A 15,887-nucleotide genomic window follows, 5' to 3' on the forward strand; every position below is an offset into this window, starting at 1 on the left:
AGCAGTAACCAGTGGTATTGCATAGTAGTGCTGGCACATGGTTTTTTGTGATCCTAATGCATAGTAGATTAATTCTACTGTGCCTTAGCACAGCTTTTGCCATGACATACTAATGCACAGTACAATGAATCTGCTGCATGCTTAACATCTCATGTAGAAGCAGCCCCTGATTCTAACTTCTAGTGACTTAAGCTGAAATTTGACCTAAGGGAGGAAAGGATCCACTAAGCTGTGAAAATACTTGCTTTGAAGATGTCCTCTGTTTTCCTACTCTAAATTCTAAATCAAGAGGTAAAAATGCATCCCAGAAGCTGTGCTAGGTAGAGAAGTTGATCCCTAATAGTACAGCAAAAAAGGGAATAATTTTAGCAATTAATATGAGAGATGGCGGGCAGCAGAGTGACAAGGCAAGAGTCTTATCACTTGTCTTTTGCCTCTCCATAACCCCCTAAAACAATTCTTGTTTTTATTATTATTACTATTTTTTTAAATATGTGTCTAATCAGTTATTACACCTTGTCCTGTGTTGGTTAGTATACAGCTGATGAATCTTCTTGGTGCTTTGGGATAAAACTGCAATGCTTCCCTGATGCCTATTGATCATTGTTACTACAACAATGGTTTTGAGACAAGTGAATGAGCTTTCGGTTTTGAATTGTGTCGTCCCTCCCCGTGGAAATTTACACCAATGTAAGTGAGACTAGCATTTAACTCAAAGGGATTTCTGATCTCTCAAGCTTTGGCCAAATAAATTTTCTCAGACAAACCTCTGACTCGCTGCTATATTGTACAGGAAAGAAAAGGTTGTTAGTGACGTTGGTCACCTTGGCATCATGCCTGCTCTTGTGATGCTGCCAAGAAGGGTTATGCAATTTCACATTCAGCCTTCCTTGGCCTGAATGACCAGATACCACTTATAGCTGAGGGACTGGGAGTGGCCTCTAGCACAAGTCCAGAGCACCCATTTTGTGTTGAGGATTATACCTCCTGGGAATTAGCCTGAGATCCCCATACTAGTTTCATATGCATTACCAGAGAGTCATACGATAATCACTCCCTTTCTAGGTCCACTCCTGCACCTCTCAATTGTGACCAAAAAAAGTAAGCAAGTAGGACCAAACTCAGAAACCCTTCCTCTGAGCAGCCCCTTTGGATGAGACTGTCTCTCACTCTATTCCTAAACCTAGGACAGGGACCAGTCAAGGGCAGCTTGAATCCAATTTTTTGTTTCCTGTATTTTGAGACCATGCAGGGGCTTTCTTGAGCCCAGGCATAATCTAAAGAGGTTTCAGGATTGTTCTAATTTAGCCTCAAGACTGCTTTAGCTTAGTTTGCTTCCCAGGGTTGCTTAGGGAAAAAAATAGCCACGTACTTTGATCATGCCCACACCACTGCCCACACCACTGGAGGCCCTAAACCAACACTGGGCCATTCACAGAGGCCCTCTGTGCATGTAGAGTTTTCAGAGGATGGTCTGAGGACTCTTTCTATTGGAAGAGCTAGATAACACACCTCCGCATAATTGAGGATTAGGCCAGTGGCACAGCATAACTGAGGTTCAGCATCTAAGCTAGTGAGATTTACCCCCTATTTTTAGTATTGCTGTTGGGACAAATGTTTATTATGTACCTTAATATTTGGAAATTCTTTACTCATCTTGAATGTTTTTATTTACTATTGAGCTTTTCTCACTTATAGGGAAGCGATATACAAAAAGATACCCCTTTAAAAAAAAAGTCACTGACGTTTCTCAAGCTAGATTTCTATGCTTGAAAAATGGTCTCTAAAAATGTTCATGAAAGATTTTCAGGCCCGAACGTATTTTTTAAAGGTTGTTTTTTGAAAACAAAAGGGTTACAGGAAGTTTTAATTTCTCCAGAAACTGTCATTGGCATACAAAAGTCTACATTTTTATCAAAAGATTATGGAGGGAAATCCATGGAAATAAAAAAAATGGATTCATTTGAAATGCTTCAAAATGTTCTTTTCACCGTTTTCCACAGAATGTAGCTTTTTCCATTTTTCAACAGCTTTGATAAAAACAAGGCTCTTTTTGGGAAAGGGGGGAAGCAGAAATGTTATATCTTATCCTCAGATAGACTGAGTCAGGTGCCAAGGAGGACTGTGTCTCAGAGCGTAAAGGGTGCAGTACCAACAGTGCTGTTTTTGCACCCATAAAGGCAGGGTACAGAACAAAAATACTTGCAAGGCCTGAAGAAAAGCTCTTTGACATAACAGAAGACTTCAGGCTCTGACTGAAAGCTTGTGGAAGTCACTGAGACTCTTTTTATTGATTTATCCAGGCTCTCAAACTAGATTAAAATCAGAATATTTATCTGCCACTCTATGTGCAGCTGTAATACAATTTCTATAGTGGGTAAAGAAAGAGAAAGGCTAAACCTCAGTGAAGGTTTAACTCCATCCAGTTCTGCCAGACTCTGCCAGTTCTGTGTCTCTGAATACCACATCCCTACGTTAACTCCACCTTCCACTCCACAACTAGCTGTCTTGTTTTAAGTAAAATCTGATTCTAGCTTAATTTTGAATAGCCTGTGCAAGAGAGAATAAGGAAGTGAAAATTAGATAGATTCCTGAATATAAAAATCCTGGCAGCTGTATCATCACATCAACTATGTGTATGTCACTCTTGAACTTTACCCAGAATTAAATGGATGTGTTCAGCTGGCAGGATGCTAAGGTCTCTGTCCATAAAGAAGGCATATGATTGTGGATGAGTATCTCCTTTGTACTGTATTTATCTGAATCCAAGACAACTTCAATTCAAGACAATTAAATCTGTAGTAATTAGATTTACACACACACACACACACACACACACTTTTCAATGCATAGAATCAGAAGATTGTCTTAAACTTGTTTCCCCCACCACTGTACAGCAGGAGGCAGGCAGCTAGGGGGTTAGGTTGTCCCCTATCCCCTTGCCCCCTACCACCTTTTCTCCCTGTAGCCTGCCCCATCCCATGGTGCCTACATCCCCTGCCTGCTCCTCATAGCCTCTACCCTCTCCTCCTCTCCCGCCCCCTGTTACTTACTGTCAGGTGCACCTCTGGCTCCTGCTCCATTCCCTCCCAGGCATGGAGCACATGGGAGATCCAGCTACACAGAAGCATCCTGAGGGTGGAGCTGCCCATGGGTGACTGGTGCCACCTGAGTCAGCGACCATGGGGGGGGAGTTCCCCTGAGGACAATCTAACCAACCCAGAAGCACAAGCGATGCTCCTGGAAGTGCCAGTGGTGCTTCACCTGGTGCCCCCACTCCCTGGCTGGCGCTTGCAGTGGGGGCACCAGCACTCTTGCCTGCCCCCCCTGCCCATCACCTAAGTGAGAAGTGCTGCCATCAGGGGGATGCACCAGCACTCTCAGGGGGTGCATGTGTACCCCCGTGCATCCACTACGCGTCAACCACTGGGGCTGCCAGTGCCTTCCTCGAGTGGTTGGGCAGGGGCCAGAGTTTCCATGTGCTCCATATCTGGGAACATTTATCAGTGTAGGAGCCAGAGCCGTGCCTGACAGTTAAGTGGGTGAGAGGGCAGAAGCTGTGGGGAGTAGACAGGTAGAGAAAAGAGGTAGATGGATGACTCTGACCACAACCTGGGCTCGGGGTTGGAGTCAGAGCTGCAGCAGCCACCTGCCCCCTCTATCCCTCGCCCAGCTTGTACTCAAAACTAAGACAAGGGGCTTTTCTCCTCGTGTTGAATTCGAGTAACTAGGGTAATTCTCTCCATGAGTTAAAGGTCCTTTCTACATCTAAGCAGTTATGTCAGTTTGTAAAGAACTGGGCAAGATGCTCCCCATTCCATGGTAAGCCAGTGGGGATGTTCTGCATTAAGTCTCATGTCCTTTGTCAGTCACAGGTCCCATTGCATCATCCTCTTAGGACTGGAGACTTTGCATTGGGGAAAGCAGGCAGATTCATAATGAACTGCCTTATGTGCATATGGTGGGAATTGTCAGGGAAGATCCCAGTCCATTCTTGGGGGTCCCAATAAGCAATGTCTCAAAAGACTGAATCCCACATGACACAGGCCTGCTGCTATCTGGAGGAAGGGTTCAACAACACTTGGTGTATCTATATTAGATGCTTTACTGTGCTCATAAACTACTGAGCAGTAAATTAGTCACAGTTTAGTATCTGTATTTACAGTTACAGGTTACTACTATTTATAGTTACAGGTTACTACAGCTAACTGCACAGTAGGGCTTGTGTAGATGCTGACTGGGAGCAAATTTGCTCCCAGTCATCCACAACAGAAGGGGCCCAGTCCTGGCACTGCTTAGCTCCCCCCACAGGAGCCAGGAGCTGGTCAGTGTGAGGGCTGGGTCTCCCTCTGCCCCCACCCTGTTGTGGTGCTGCAGCATTCCCAACTCACCACAGGAGTGGGGAGCTGAGCTGCACTGGGACTGGGGAGCTTTTCCTTCCCCACTGAGCCAGGGGCTGGCTGGGAGTTGTACCACCAGTGGGGCAGCTAGCAGCAAGCTGTCCCACTGGTGGGGCAGCACCTGGCTGCCCCTGGCTGAGCAGGGAATCCCTCCCTAGCCAGGGGCTCACTGCTAGCTGCTGCACTGATCAATTGGGGCAGGGGCTGAGAAAGAGCTACAGGGGAAGGGACTCTTTCCCAGTCCCTTGCCCTGATCCATAGATCAGGCATGGGCTGCTCCAGAAGCGGGACAGCTTCCTCCATCCCCCAGAGACCAGGCCCTGACTCTGGTGCCCACTGCCAGCCCACGGCTAGCACCCAACGGAGCCTGGAACTCCCCCTGGCTGCTGTAGCGGGGCACAGCAGGGCTGGAGTAGCCCTGCACTGAATTGCTTCCCTGGGATGACGGGAGCATGTGTAGACGCCCTTCCAGGGAAAGCTTACTGTACTTTCTGTTCCCTTCCAGGGAAAGCTTACTGCTGTGCATTGGGCACATCTACACGTGCATTAATTGCATGTATAGATGTGCCCAATGACCAGCAGCAATGTACAATACCTTTTGCTTTGTAACTTCAAAAAAGAACATGCCACATAGAGCCATGGCCCAGCAAGGTTAGCAGAGTTTTTTGAAAACTTGGGCCATACAGCCTAGCTTTAGAGTACCAGCTTTTCAGAGTCCTGCCCTGCAGATATATTGATTCAGAGACTAGCCATAAAATCTGGCATCTCCTCTTTCAGTTCCCTGGTATGCACCATGGGCTATCAGTTTTGGAGTGATGTTGTAGCTATGATGGTCCAGGAAACATTCAAGAAGCATGGGTTTAAAGGTAAATCCAAGCTGTACATAAAGAGAGTGCATTTGCACTCTGGTTGCAGGGCAGTGTGGGGTACAACTGCAGCAGACCCTGGCTGAGTCGAGTACTATGTATGCAAGCATCATATTCTTTGTTTGTTTTGAGGGAGCTGTTTTGTTTTAGATTTACTGATCAATCCAAACACTGCAGGCTTTTTCATTGCAGGACAGCAGTTTTTCCTGGAAGCAGGAAACAATTTATATTTCATTTGTCTGTCCTGAACTCTTACTTGTCTCAGAACTTGTATAATAAGAGTTTTGTTGTGAGTTTTGCTCTTATAATTAGTGCTGATAATTTGTACACTCTCCCTGCCCAGGGTAAAGCAGGAAGTTGGGTGTGCTGTACTGCTCCAGGAACACCAGCTGCAGGAGAATCTATTGTTTTGTGCTCAGATGAACTGAACGTTTTCCAATGCTCTTCCACTAAATGAAGGTAGTTTGTAAGTAAACCCATCCCTCTTCATTAGCAAAGAGTGGCCCCCCTGATTTGTAGGGTTTGGGATCATCTTGAATGCAGAGCTTGTTATAATACCAGTCGATAATCATGTTAGTGCTTTATATTGCTTTCAGCTTCTCATGCTGGGAGTCCGTTTGCAAAATATGCTTTTGCAATGAAATCTCTGAGGAGGGTAATACCTCCTTGTGTAACATGAAACCTCAAGCTTTTTGCAAACAACCAAGAGTTTCTCAGTCAGGCACCAGGGTTCAACTGTGGTAATTGTAGTGATCCCCAGATTCAATAAATGCAGGCATAAAAAGAATGAGAAGAACTAACAAGTTTTATTGTGGAGCACTATATGATCCTCTGCAGGCCTTCAGTCTCTCTAACTAACTAGGTGCTGCCAACTGATAGACTATCTCCAAATATCCTTCTATCTCCTTCAGTCTTTTATTAGGGAGCCTTTCTAAATCATAACTTATATTGCTACAGTAACAACAGAACAAATAGATAGTTCCTGCCCCACAGCCCTCAGACTCTCCCTCCTGACAGATCTCAAACATTTTGGAGTAGGATCCAAGCCACTATGGAGCCAACATTGCAAGTCCAGTTGTGTATTTTGCTGAGGTACCAATTTCAAGAGTCTGTTACAAATCTCTCAGAATTTGGTGTTTTACTTGAGAGCCCCAGCACCTGAATCAGGTGGCTGGCTGCAAATTTGTGTTATCATTTGTTTATAAGATGCAGTTTCAACAAACAATTTCAGGATTAGAGAAAAGGCTTGACATGAGCCCTCGGCAGGTACAAAATCAAGAAGGCAACTAAAAGGAATCCACAAACATACCGTTTTGAAATGTCATGATATTTAAGACAAACTTAAAATGGGGCAATACCAGTGGTTTGACTTCAGCGTTGGTGAAATTAAAAGCTCTATGGGCACACCTATGCGTTCATTAATGCACCACAGTTACTGCACATTAAGTTTAGTGCTTGTATGATTAAGTACTGTACTAAATCAGTGTGCAGGAACTGGGGTTACTGTGCAGTAGCCCCGGTGCACACTTTTTTAGCGATGCTACTGAGCAGTACCCTATTAATACTGCACAGTAGTACAGAAAGCAACCCGGGAGGCTGGGGGACTGTAAGTTAACTTGAATCAGGAGCTGTTCTGAGACAGAAGCTCTATAAATCAGTTTGACCTAAATCAGTAAAGTCTGATACTGTATCCAACCAGGTTTGTCTTAAACCAGTTTTGGCCATTTTGAAAGTGGTTTAAGTGCACTGAACTTTTGTTATGTTACAGATTTGAGCTAGTTTCCGATCATTTAAGCTTGTCTGTGTGTAACTTCTGTTCCTAGCCTTGAGGTACAGATGATGAGACTAATATGCTGTATAAACTTTAGTGCAAAATCCAGTTACAGCCCTTTTGGGATTCCCAAACCTATTTTCATCTCAAGGACTGACATGTCTCTTGATCCAATGGTTAGCTCTAGAATGGGAATGAAGAAAAGGATTCTTTATTCAATAACATGGTCATCGTTGATATACTCTAACAATGGATCACACAAAACACACAAGTGAATGGGGGAAGGGGAATAAACCACAGCACAATGACTCAGCAGCTCTCACACAGTTAAACCTTAGACTACAAACATGACTTTTGCACTTTTGCTGAACATTCCCTTTCATGTCAAATTTCAGCCTGAGCAGTGTGTTAGACGTCATTCCCTGGGCAGCGTGAATGAAAGAGCCTACTTCTGAAGAGAGAAACAGAAATTTCAGGGAAGAGGCTTTGGAGAAGCATAAGCCAGAAAACATGATCCAACGGCAACAGGTGATCCGAATCACCTACCTGATCACAGCCCTGGACCTGACTTTCCTGTTCATGCAGATTGGAATCATTCCAGTGAGTACCATTCTTGACTGCTTTTCCAGAGCTGGCCACTTTTGTCTTTCAGCCCAAGCAGCTTTTACTAGGACCAGGGGAGGAAGAGTTCAGCCTGTTTAGCAAGTAAGCTGTAATTGAAACGAGAGGCACTCTGCAGGTTGCTGCATGTACTCAGGGTGGACACCGGTTGTGAAAGGCATTATTATTATTAATATTTCAATAACACTGGCTAGACAAACTGTCCATACAGCACTAAAACAGCCTGTTACCGTTATCCAGTCTTCTCTACGGCTGCCCGCTCATTGGTTCACCCATCTGTTATTGTAGGTTGCACTTAAAATTTAGAAGAGCCTTGGGGGCAGGGACTCTGTTTTGAATGTGTATGGGCCATGGAACTCTTTTGAATTTGTACAGGCCATACAGTTTCAAAATAGAGTCCCTGCCCCAAGGCTCTTCTAAATTTAAAATGCAACCTGCAATAACAGATGGGTGAACCAATGAGCAGGCAGCCCTAGGGAAGACTGGATAATGGCAACAGGCTGTTTTAGTGCTGTATGGACAGTTTGTAATAAGCCCATCAGGAGCAGGAACTAGAACTTGCCGCTGCTTTGACTGTTCTTAGATGCTTGTGTTCTGCTTACATGAGACATAAGTTGTAATGAGAGATGAGAAAGGAAAGACTTTGGTAGGGGGTTTGTTCCTCTGTGAATGATAAACTTTCTGGGATGGAGCAAAAGGTGACTGCAGGGGTTCACAGCTGACCTGTTTGGATAGGGGTGAGAACAGGCTGTATTTCAATATAAGAACCGAGATGTTATGGTGGGGCTGAATTGTGAAGGAGACTGAAGGGAAAGATAGGAGATCTGTATTTGCTGTGCTGGGAGGAGTGGCAACTGTGAGCAGGGTTCATATACACATACTTTTTTTCCAGCAACATGCCAGAGATCCACTGCTTCAGAGCAGACTTGATTAATCTGAATGCAAACTGAGGCAAACTGCCCTGCACCGCATGCAGTTGTATAAGCAGTGAAATGCACGTCTGTGCGCAGAAAATGGCGGTGGTGCACTTTTGAACTAAAGCGTCTCTGAGATGTTTTAGTTCAAAAGTGCACCACCACCATTTTCTCAACACTGATGCATATTTTGCCACTTCTGCAACTACATGTGTTGCAGTGCTGGGCACTTTTCAAAGCACCTGGAGCTGCAACGCATGCATGTGTAAAAATGCCCAAAGTAAAGCTGTTCCTTAATAGGAGCAGTGAGTCAAGATGCCCGTCTTGCAGCAGCATTTTCAGTGGCCACAGAGGAGATTGCATGTGGTGAGGCCAGAGAGAAGGTCTAGTCACAAGTGATTTACCCGCCTGCTAGCTGACACCAACCCAGACATAGTGGGGCTCACTGAAACGTGATGGGACCCAACACATGACTGGGCAGTGAATATCAAGGGCTATAGGCTGTACAGGAGGGACAGGACAGGAGGAATACGCATACTCACCAGGTAGCACAGAGTCAGAGGAGGGGCACACGGAAGTGCTCTGGGTTAGAATACAAGGCAGTTGAGGGGAAAGAGACGTAAAGGTGGGGGCCTACTACAGACCTCCCAACCAAGGGGAAGAGCTGGACCAGGAATTCTTAAGTCAGCTCACGGAGGTAGTTAGGTCAAAGGACGCGGTCACCATGAGTGACCTGAACTTTCCAGACATCTGCTGAGAAGAGCAGTCAGCCAGGTCTGACCTCTCACATAGGTTCCTACCCCAAATGCAGGATCTCCATCTAACCCAGGAGGTGCACAGCCCCACCAGGGGAGACACCTTGTTGGACCTGGTGCTGGCCACTGGTGACGACCTGGTGAGGGGGCTGTGGGTGCTCGACCACCTGGGCGACAGCGATCATCGCCTGCTGGAATTCACCATCCAGCACAAGGTGGCAAGGGCCTGCAGCAAGGCAGCAGCAGCCCTAGATTTCAGGAGGGCAGACTTCAGTGAGCTAAGGAGAATAGTTGAGGAAGCACTGAGGTCCCGGAGGGGAGGGGGCAAAAAGAAGGTTCCAGGTAATGTGGGGCCCGTGCAAGACATGCTAGGAAATCTGATCATCACACCAGACAACAAAGCTAACCTATTTAATGACTTCTTTGCCTCCATTTTCCTGGGCAGGGACCGGATCAGCCCCCCCACCGGGCTCCGCTCATGCCCCGGGGGGGCGTACCTAGGCCAAGAGTCAGGGAAGATCTAGTCAGGGAACTTCTGGAGGGACTGGATGTATTTAAATCAGCTGGTTCGGACGATCTCCGCCCCCGAGTGCTGAGGGAATTAGCTGAGGTTATTGAGGGACCCCTGGCACAGCTGTACGAGCACTCGTGGTGCTCTGGTGTGGTGCCAGAGGACTGGAACAGGGCCAATGTGGTTCCCATTTTCAAAAAGGGGAAGAAGGAGGACCCGGGAAACTATAAGCCATTAGTCTTACCTCAATCCTGGGTAAGGTTTTTGAGAGAATTATCCTGGCACATGTCCACGAGGGGCCAGCAGGGGAGATTACACTTAGGGGCAACCAATACGGGTTCATTAGAGGCCGGTCCTGTCAGACCAACCTGGTGGCCTTCTATGACCAGGTCACGAAATCCTTAGACACAGGGGTAGCAGTGGACGTAGTCTTTCTGGACTTTCAGAAGGCCTTCGACACTGTCTCTCACCCCATTCTCATTAAGAAACTGGGGGACTGTGGTGTCGACAGCCACAGAGTCAAATGGGTCACCAACTGGCTGGAGGGCCGCACCCAGAGAGTGGTGGTGGATGGGTCATTTTCGACCTGGAGGGATGTGGGCAGTGGGGTCCCCCAGGGCTCGGTCCTTGGGCCCGCACTGTTCAACATCTTCATCAGTGACTTGGACGAGGGGGTAAATAGCACCCTGTTCAAATTTGCTGATGACACTAAGATGTGGGGGGATGTGGGCACACTAGATGGGAGGAATAGGCTGCAATTGGACCTAGACAGGTTACAGGGGTGGGCAGATGAGAACAGGATGGGATTCAACACTGACAAGTGCAAGGTGATGCACCTGGGGAGGAACAACCGGCACCATACCTACAGGCTGGGGAACTCCCCTCTTGTCAGTGCAGAGGCAGAAAAGGATTTTGGAGTCATCATTGATGCCAAGATGAACATGGGCCGGCAGTGTGGGGATGCAGTCAGGAAGGCCAACCATACCTTGTCATGCATCCACAGACGCACCTCAAGCAGGTCCAAGGAGGTGATCCTCCCCCTCTATGCGGCACTGGTCAGGCCGCAGCTGGAGTATTGCGTCCAGTTCTGGGTGCCGCACTTCAAGAGGGATGTGGACAGCATGGAGAGGGTCCAGAGGAGGGCCACTCGCGTGATCAGGGGGCAGCAGGGCAGGCCCTACGAGGAGAGGCTACAGGACCTGAACCTGTTCAGCCTCCAGAAGAGAAGGCTGAGGGGGGATCTTGTGGCCTGTTACAAACTAGTCTGAGGGGACCAGCAGGCATTGGGGGAGTCCCTGTTGCCCTGAGCACTGCCAGGAGTGACCAGGAATAATGGTCACAAGCTGGTAGAGGGTAAATTCAGATTAGACATCAGGAGGTGCTACTTCATGGGCAGGGCGGCTAGGATCTGGAACCAGCTTCCAAGAGAAGTGGTGCTGGCTCCTACCTTGGAGGTCTTTAAAACACCTTGCTAGGGTCGTTTGACCCCAGTACTCTTTCCTGCCATGGCAGGGGGTCGGACTTGATGATCTGCTCATGTCCCTTCCGACCCTACTAACTATGAAACTATGATTTCAAATAAAAAATGTGTCCCCTTTTGTTCCATTTTCCCTTTACAAGCCTTGTAGGAGAAGGAGCAGGGAACTGTAATGCTCCAGCAACTCTGCCCGTCTACTCCCTTTCCCCCAACCTCTACCCCATCTCCACCTCCCCTGTCTTACTGTGGGAGCTCCCTCCCATTTCCTTGTCCCCAGAGATGCCCTACTCGTTCTGGCAATAGGCCAATCCAGCAGCATTACCTGGTCTCTTAGAGGTGGGCTAGGATATACCAAAGTTAATATCATTGTCCTGGACCTTAAGAGTAGGCATTAAAAGAGCCTATTGGCATAGAAGCAATACTGCTTATGTACAAAGTAAACCCACCAAAACCCCTGTGGGAGACAGAAGTTTGAATCTCTCTCAGTATTCCTAGGTGGTCTTTGTAACAAAACAGGTCAGGCGTGCCCTTTAAATACCCAAAGTTCTTGACCAACAGAGTATAGGAGTACACATTTTAGGAAAGCCAGTAGTCTGGGCTACAAGGAAGCCACTTGCTGAGGTTTGTTTATAAACTCTGTGTGTGTGTGTGTGTGTGTATGTAATTCATGTGGACACACACAGTAGTGTGTATATACATACATACATACATACATACATATATATATATATATATATATATATATAAAAAAATTAAAATATTCAGAGTGTGTGTGTACAAACAAAAACAGCCTCTCTCCTTCCAACCAGGTCATGTCCCCAACATTATCTTTTTGACAGTCAGAATCTGAAATTCAGTAGAACCTGAAATACCCTGAAAAGCCAGGGGAAGAGATGCACTGATTTTTTTTTCCTTGGAACATTTTATGTAAACTTCACATGACCTTTGGATCCCCCAAGAACATCCCAACAGTGTGTCCTGCTCATGTCCATTGTATACTTATGTACAGAATCCCTAGTACTGTCAATCTGGTACCTTTATCGGCACTAGATTTACTTCAGGCATGTTTTATGGGAGGAAGCCACTTTGCACTGCTATACAAAATACCTCAGAAGCATCACATACTGTATACCAGATAAGTTATTGGGTGTGAAGGTGTACAATATAGTCTGTGCTACATCAAGGAAGGTTTATGTTATGCTAAAGTTTGTTTATGAAGTGTTTGTGTATGTGTACATAATGCAAATGCACACACACACACATTGAACATTATATATATATTAAAGTATTCAGGCGTGTGTGCATGTGATGTGTCCAGGTACACAATGGTTATGAGCAGAACACATTGTTGGGATAATCTTAGATGTTCCAAATGTCACATGAAGTTTACATAAAATGCTACAAAACAAAAGCCTGACTCTGAAGCATCCATCCCTGAGGCACAGGGTCTTCCAGGGTATTTCAGGTTGTGTCACTGACTGCCAGAAAGATAATATTGGGGGTGTAACTGGGTTGGAAGGAGAGAAGTTGTTTTTGTTTGTGTTGTGTTTTGCCTTTTAACCCAACTTGCTTTGATTAAACAGAGTAGCTGGATGACTTGACCACAAGATCCACTTGGGTACTGCTCAGACTGACGTACTTGAGGTGCAGATGGGCTATTTAAAAGTTAAATCATCCCCAGTTAGCAATAGCCGAGTTGTTCAGCGTTCCCTTGTCTTGTGGTTTGCCCACCAGGGGTTTCAGAATGCAAATATAAAAAAGAAGCAAATTTGGAGTGGGTGTAAATGGAAGTCACTCTGACGTATCAGCTGATGAGCTGGGCTGGAGGTCTATGATCTTTATAATTGAACCTCTCTATTCATGGCCTTTACACACTGCACCTATGGACAATCACTTGCTTTATTGTGTACTGAATCAAGAGATCACTTATTACTACAGTCCTGTGCAAACTAGTATTAACCTTGTTGTTCAGAAACATAACATACTTTGTTTCACTTTGCTGTCTCCCCCATTTTTTAGTATTTGGCAAAGAGTCTGGGTCTGGATTCAGTTGACTTTGGCTACCTTCAGACAATCTTTGGTGTGCTCCAACTTCTGGGAGGTCCTGTTTTTGGAAGGTAACCCCTCATGACCCCTTCATTTGCATGCATGATCAGATTTTTTTTTAATAAATATACTTTTATTTCTAGTTCAAGTTCTTGGGGAAATATGTTTTTGAGGAGCCATCTGGGCTATAGAAAATAAGTCTATAATTAAAAAAATATTGTGATAGTTAGCCAGATCATTTATCTCTAATTTTGATTATTATTTAAACTCAGGCAGCAGGCTTACTAAGGACAAAAAGGCTAGAGCATCTCTTCCCCACAGAGCTTGCAATTTAATGCCTTAATCCTGCAAACATTTACAAATGTGAGTAACTTGATATATGTCAGCAGGGTGGGGAAACCCAGAAGAAGAGAGTAATATGGCATTTTTTTAGTATTATCTAAGTAGAGCTATTTGATACTCCTCATGGGAATCGTAGGATTTCCGTGCCTGACTCTGACCTTATTCACACTGGCTTTGCATGATCTCAGTGCAGCTGACATCAGCAGAGTTGCTCCTGACTTATGCTGATGTCAGCAAGATACAGTTTAGTACCTCTTTGTTGAAGGTCTGTCTATACCACTTCTGGAGCAAGCCCAGCAACACCACAGGAAACAAGCCTCACCCAAACCCACATATCAAGCAGTATTAGCAGCTTAGAGCATCTCAGTTTCAATCACTACTTTGTGTCCAGGCTCCTGAGGCAGGGGAAAATAGTCCTTCTCCCTCTTCTTTATGGCAGTCCAAAATCTGAAATTTTTTTATCATATTCTCCCTCTCCACTCCACTTCATCTTCTTTTCTCCCAACTAGATGTACCTAGCTCTCTTAACCTTTTCTTGTATAGTGCTGTAGTGCAGCATCCTACATACTGGGGGCACCTACACCTGCAATTGATGTGAAACAATAAATTCTGGAGCAGTTTGAGCCAAAGTAAATTACTCCTGGGCACAGCATCTTCACGTGCACCTGGGGCAGAAGCAATTTGAGCCAGGGCAAAATAGGCCCAGCCTGGCAGGAGGCATGGGGAGTCAGCCCCAGGATCTGGGTGGTGGCATTGGGTGGCAGAGGGGCTGGCTGGGGCACACAGGTGCTAAAAGCTAAAAGGCAGTAGGCAGGACTCTGGCCTCCAGCTGGCTGGGCAGACCTAGCACAATTTACACCCATGGTCAGCGTTTACAAGTGTGTTTAATCTCAGTAAATTATCCCAACATAAGATAGTACTGTCCCTAACTGTCCCTGGCAGTCTCGCTCTCATTCTCTGCTTCTGAATTCTAGTGTTCTACCTGGACAGTCATCAAGCCAAGAGCATGTTAAATATCAAAGTAGACAACCACATCCTTCCCCATGAGCACACTTCAACCCACCTAGGAGTCACATTTAAACCATTCCCTTATTTAGAAAGATCACATTCAAAAGGTCAACAATAAAGTCTCTACACAGGTAGCTATCTTAGCCAGCACAACATGGGGTGCCAACTTTAAAGTGCTCAGAACCACTGTACTTGTGACAGTCTGACATAATATGTCCCAACAGAATATCGTGCTCCTGTTGGGTCCAGAAGTTGTCACACTAAAAAGCGGTAGTAACAGTGCTCTGAGACTTATAACAGGTTGCACAGCTTACACACTCATAGATGTACTCCCTGTATTCTCGGCCATTAGACAGTGATATAGGAAGACAGACCCTAACATCATAACTGGCAATAGAAACAAGAGATGATGAAAATCACCTATGCCATCAACTGTTAACTGAAGGCCTAAATAGATGAAGGCTTAAAAGTCATAAACCATTTGTACACAAAGCCCCCAGGCTCCTGGAAGAGATTGAGGATGCTGAAACAAACCTATGGGCAGCAACAGGGTGTGCCAACTGCTGGGAAAGTCAGGTCTATTCCAACAGTGTTTTATACCAACACCAAACCTCATGGGGCACAACCTTGACAGTGAAGTGTGGGTCAAGCTGAACAGGCTGAGATCTGGATATGGATGCCTCAGAACAACACTTCATAAGACAAACATCTTGGACAGCCCCCTGTGTGAATGTGGTGTCCAACAAACAGCACAGCAGTTAATTGAAAGCTGCAATCTTTCCAAATGTCCAGATGGGGCAGATGGAATCTGCACATTGAGAGAGAATACCAGACAGTGGCTCATAGACCTGGAAGTTGATATTTGACACCATGTGAAAAAGAAGAAACCACCATAAGTACTCTCCAAACGTTTTAAAGATAAGCCACTCAGAAGGAGGTTTATCTTAGAAACATTTTACCCTTGCCATTCCAGGGTATTGTTTGAATGGTCTCAGCTTAGAGTGACTGTGTCAGTTTCAGCCCAAGCACAGAGCCCCAGAGAAGCAGATTTGGGTTGAAACTGACCCAGCTGCATGGAGAGCTGCTTAACAGCTGCAGCACCCTGGAGCTGGGGAAAACATGCTTTCCCCACCCTGGCCAGGGCTGCTCCTATATATCCATCCACGGACATGGAGG

The 15,887-nt window shown here is 45.8% G+C and overlaps 1 protein-coding gene across 8 annotated transcripts in view; it reads left to right on the forward strand.

Moving 5' to 3' along the window:
- Positions 1 to 5,632: 5,632 nt before the first annotated feature.
- Positions 5,633 to 15,887, forward strand: part of SLC67A1 (solute carrier family 67 member 1) — a 117,973-nt gene continuing 107,718 nt past the window's right edge. For 7 of the 8 annotated variants that reach the window (XR_016440228.1, XR_016440232.1, XR_016440231.1 and 4 more), the window contains exons 1-3: positions 5,664 to 5,732; positions 7,433 to 7,637; positions 13,335 to 13,432. Coding sequence is in view for 3 of the 8 variants with exons in the window: in XM_090032515.1 (XP_089888641.1) it covers positions 7,473 to 7,637; positions 13,335 to 13,432 (263 nt within the window). In the remaining 5 variants the exon portion in view is untranslated. Of the gene's footprint in view, positions 5,733 to 7,432; positions 7,638 to 13,334; positions 13,433 to 15,887 lie in introns of all 8 variants that reach the window. The other variant, XR_016440229.1, reaches the window with a different exon arrangement.

The sequence above is a fragment of the Crocodylus siamensis genome, chromosome 2 (genome assembly GCF_052110815.1).
Source record: "Crocodylus siamensis isolate JL-2025a chromosome 2, ASM5211081v1, whole genome shotgun sequence".
NCBI classification, from domain to species: domain Eukaryota; kingdom Metazoa; phylum Chordata; order Crocodylia; family Crocodylidae; genus Crocodylus; species Crocodylus siamensis.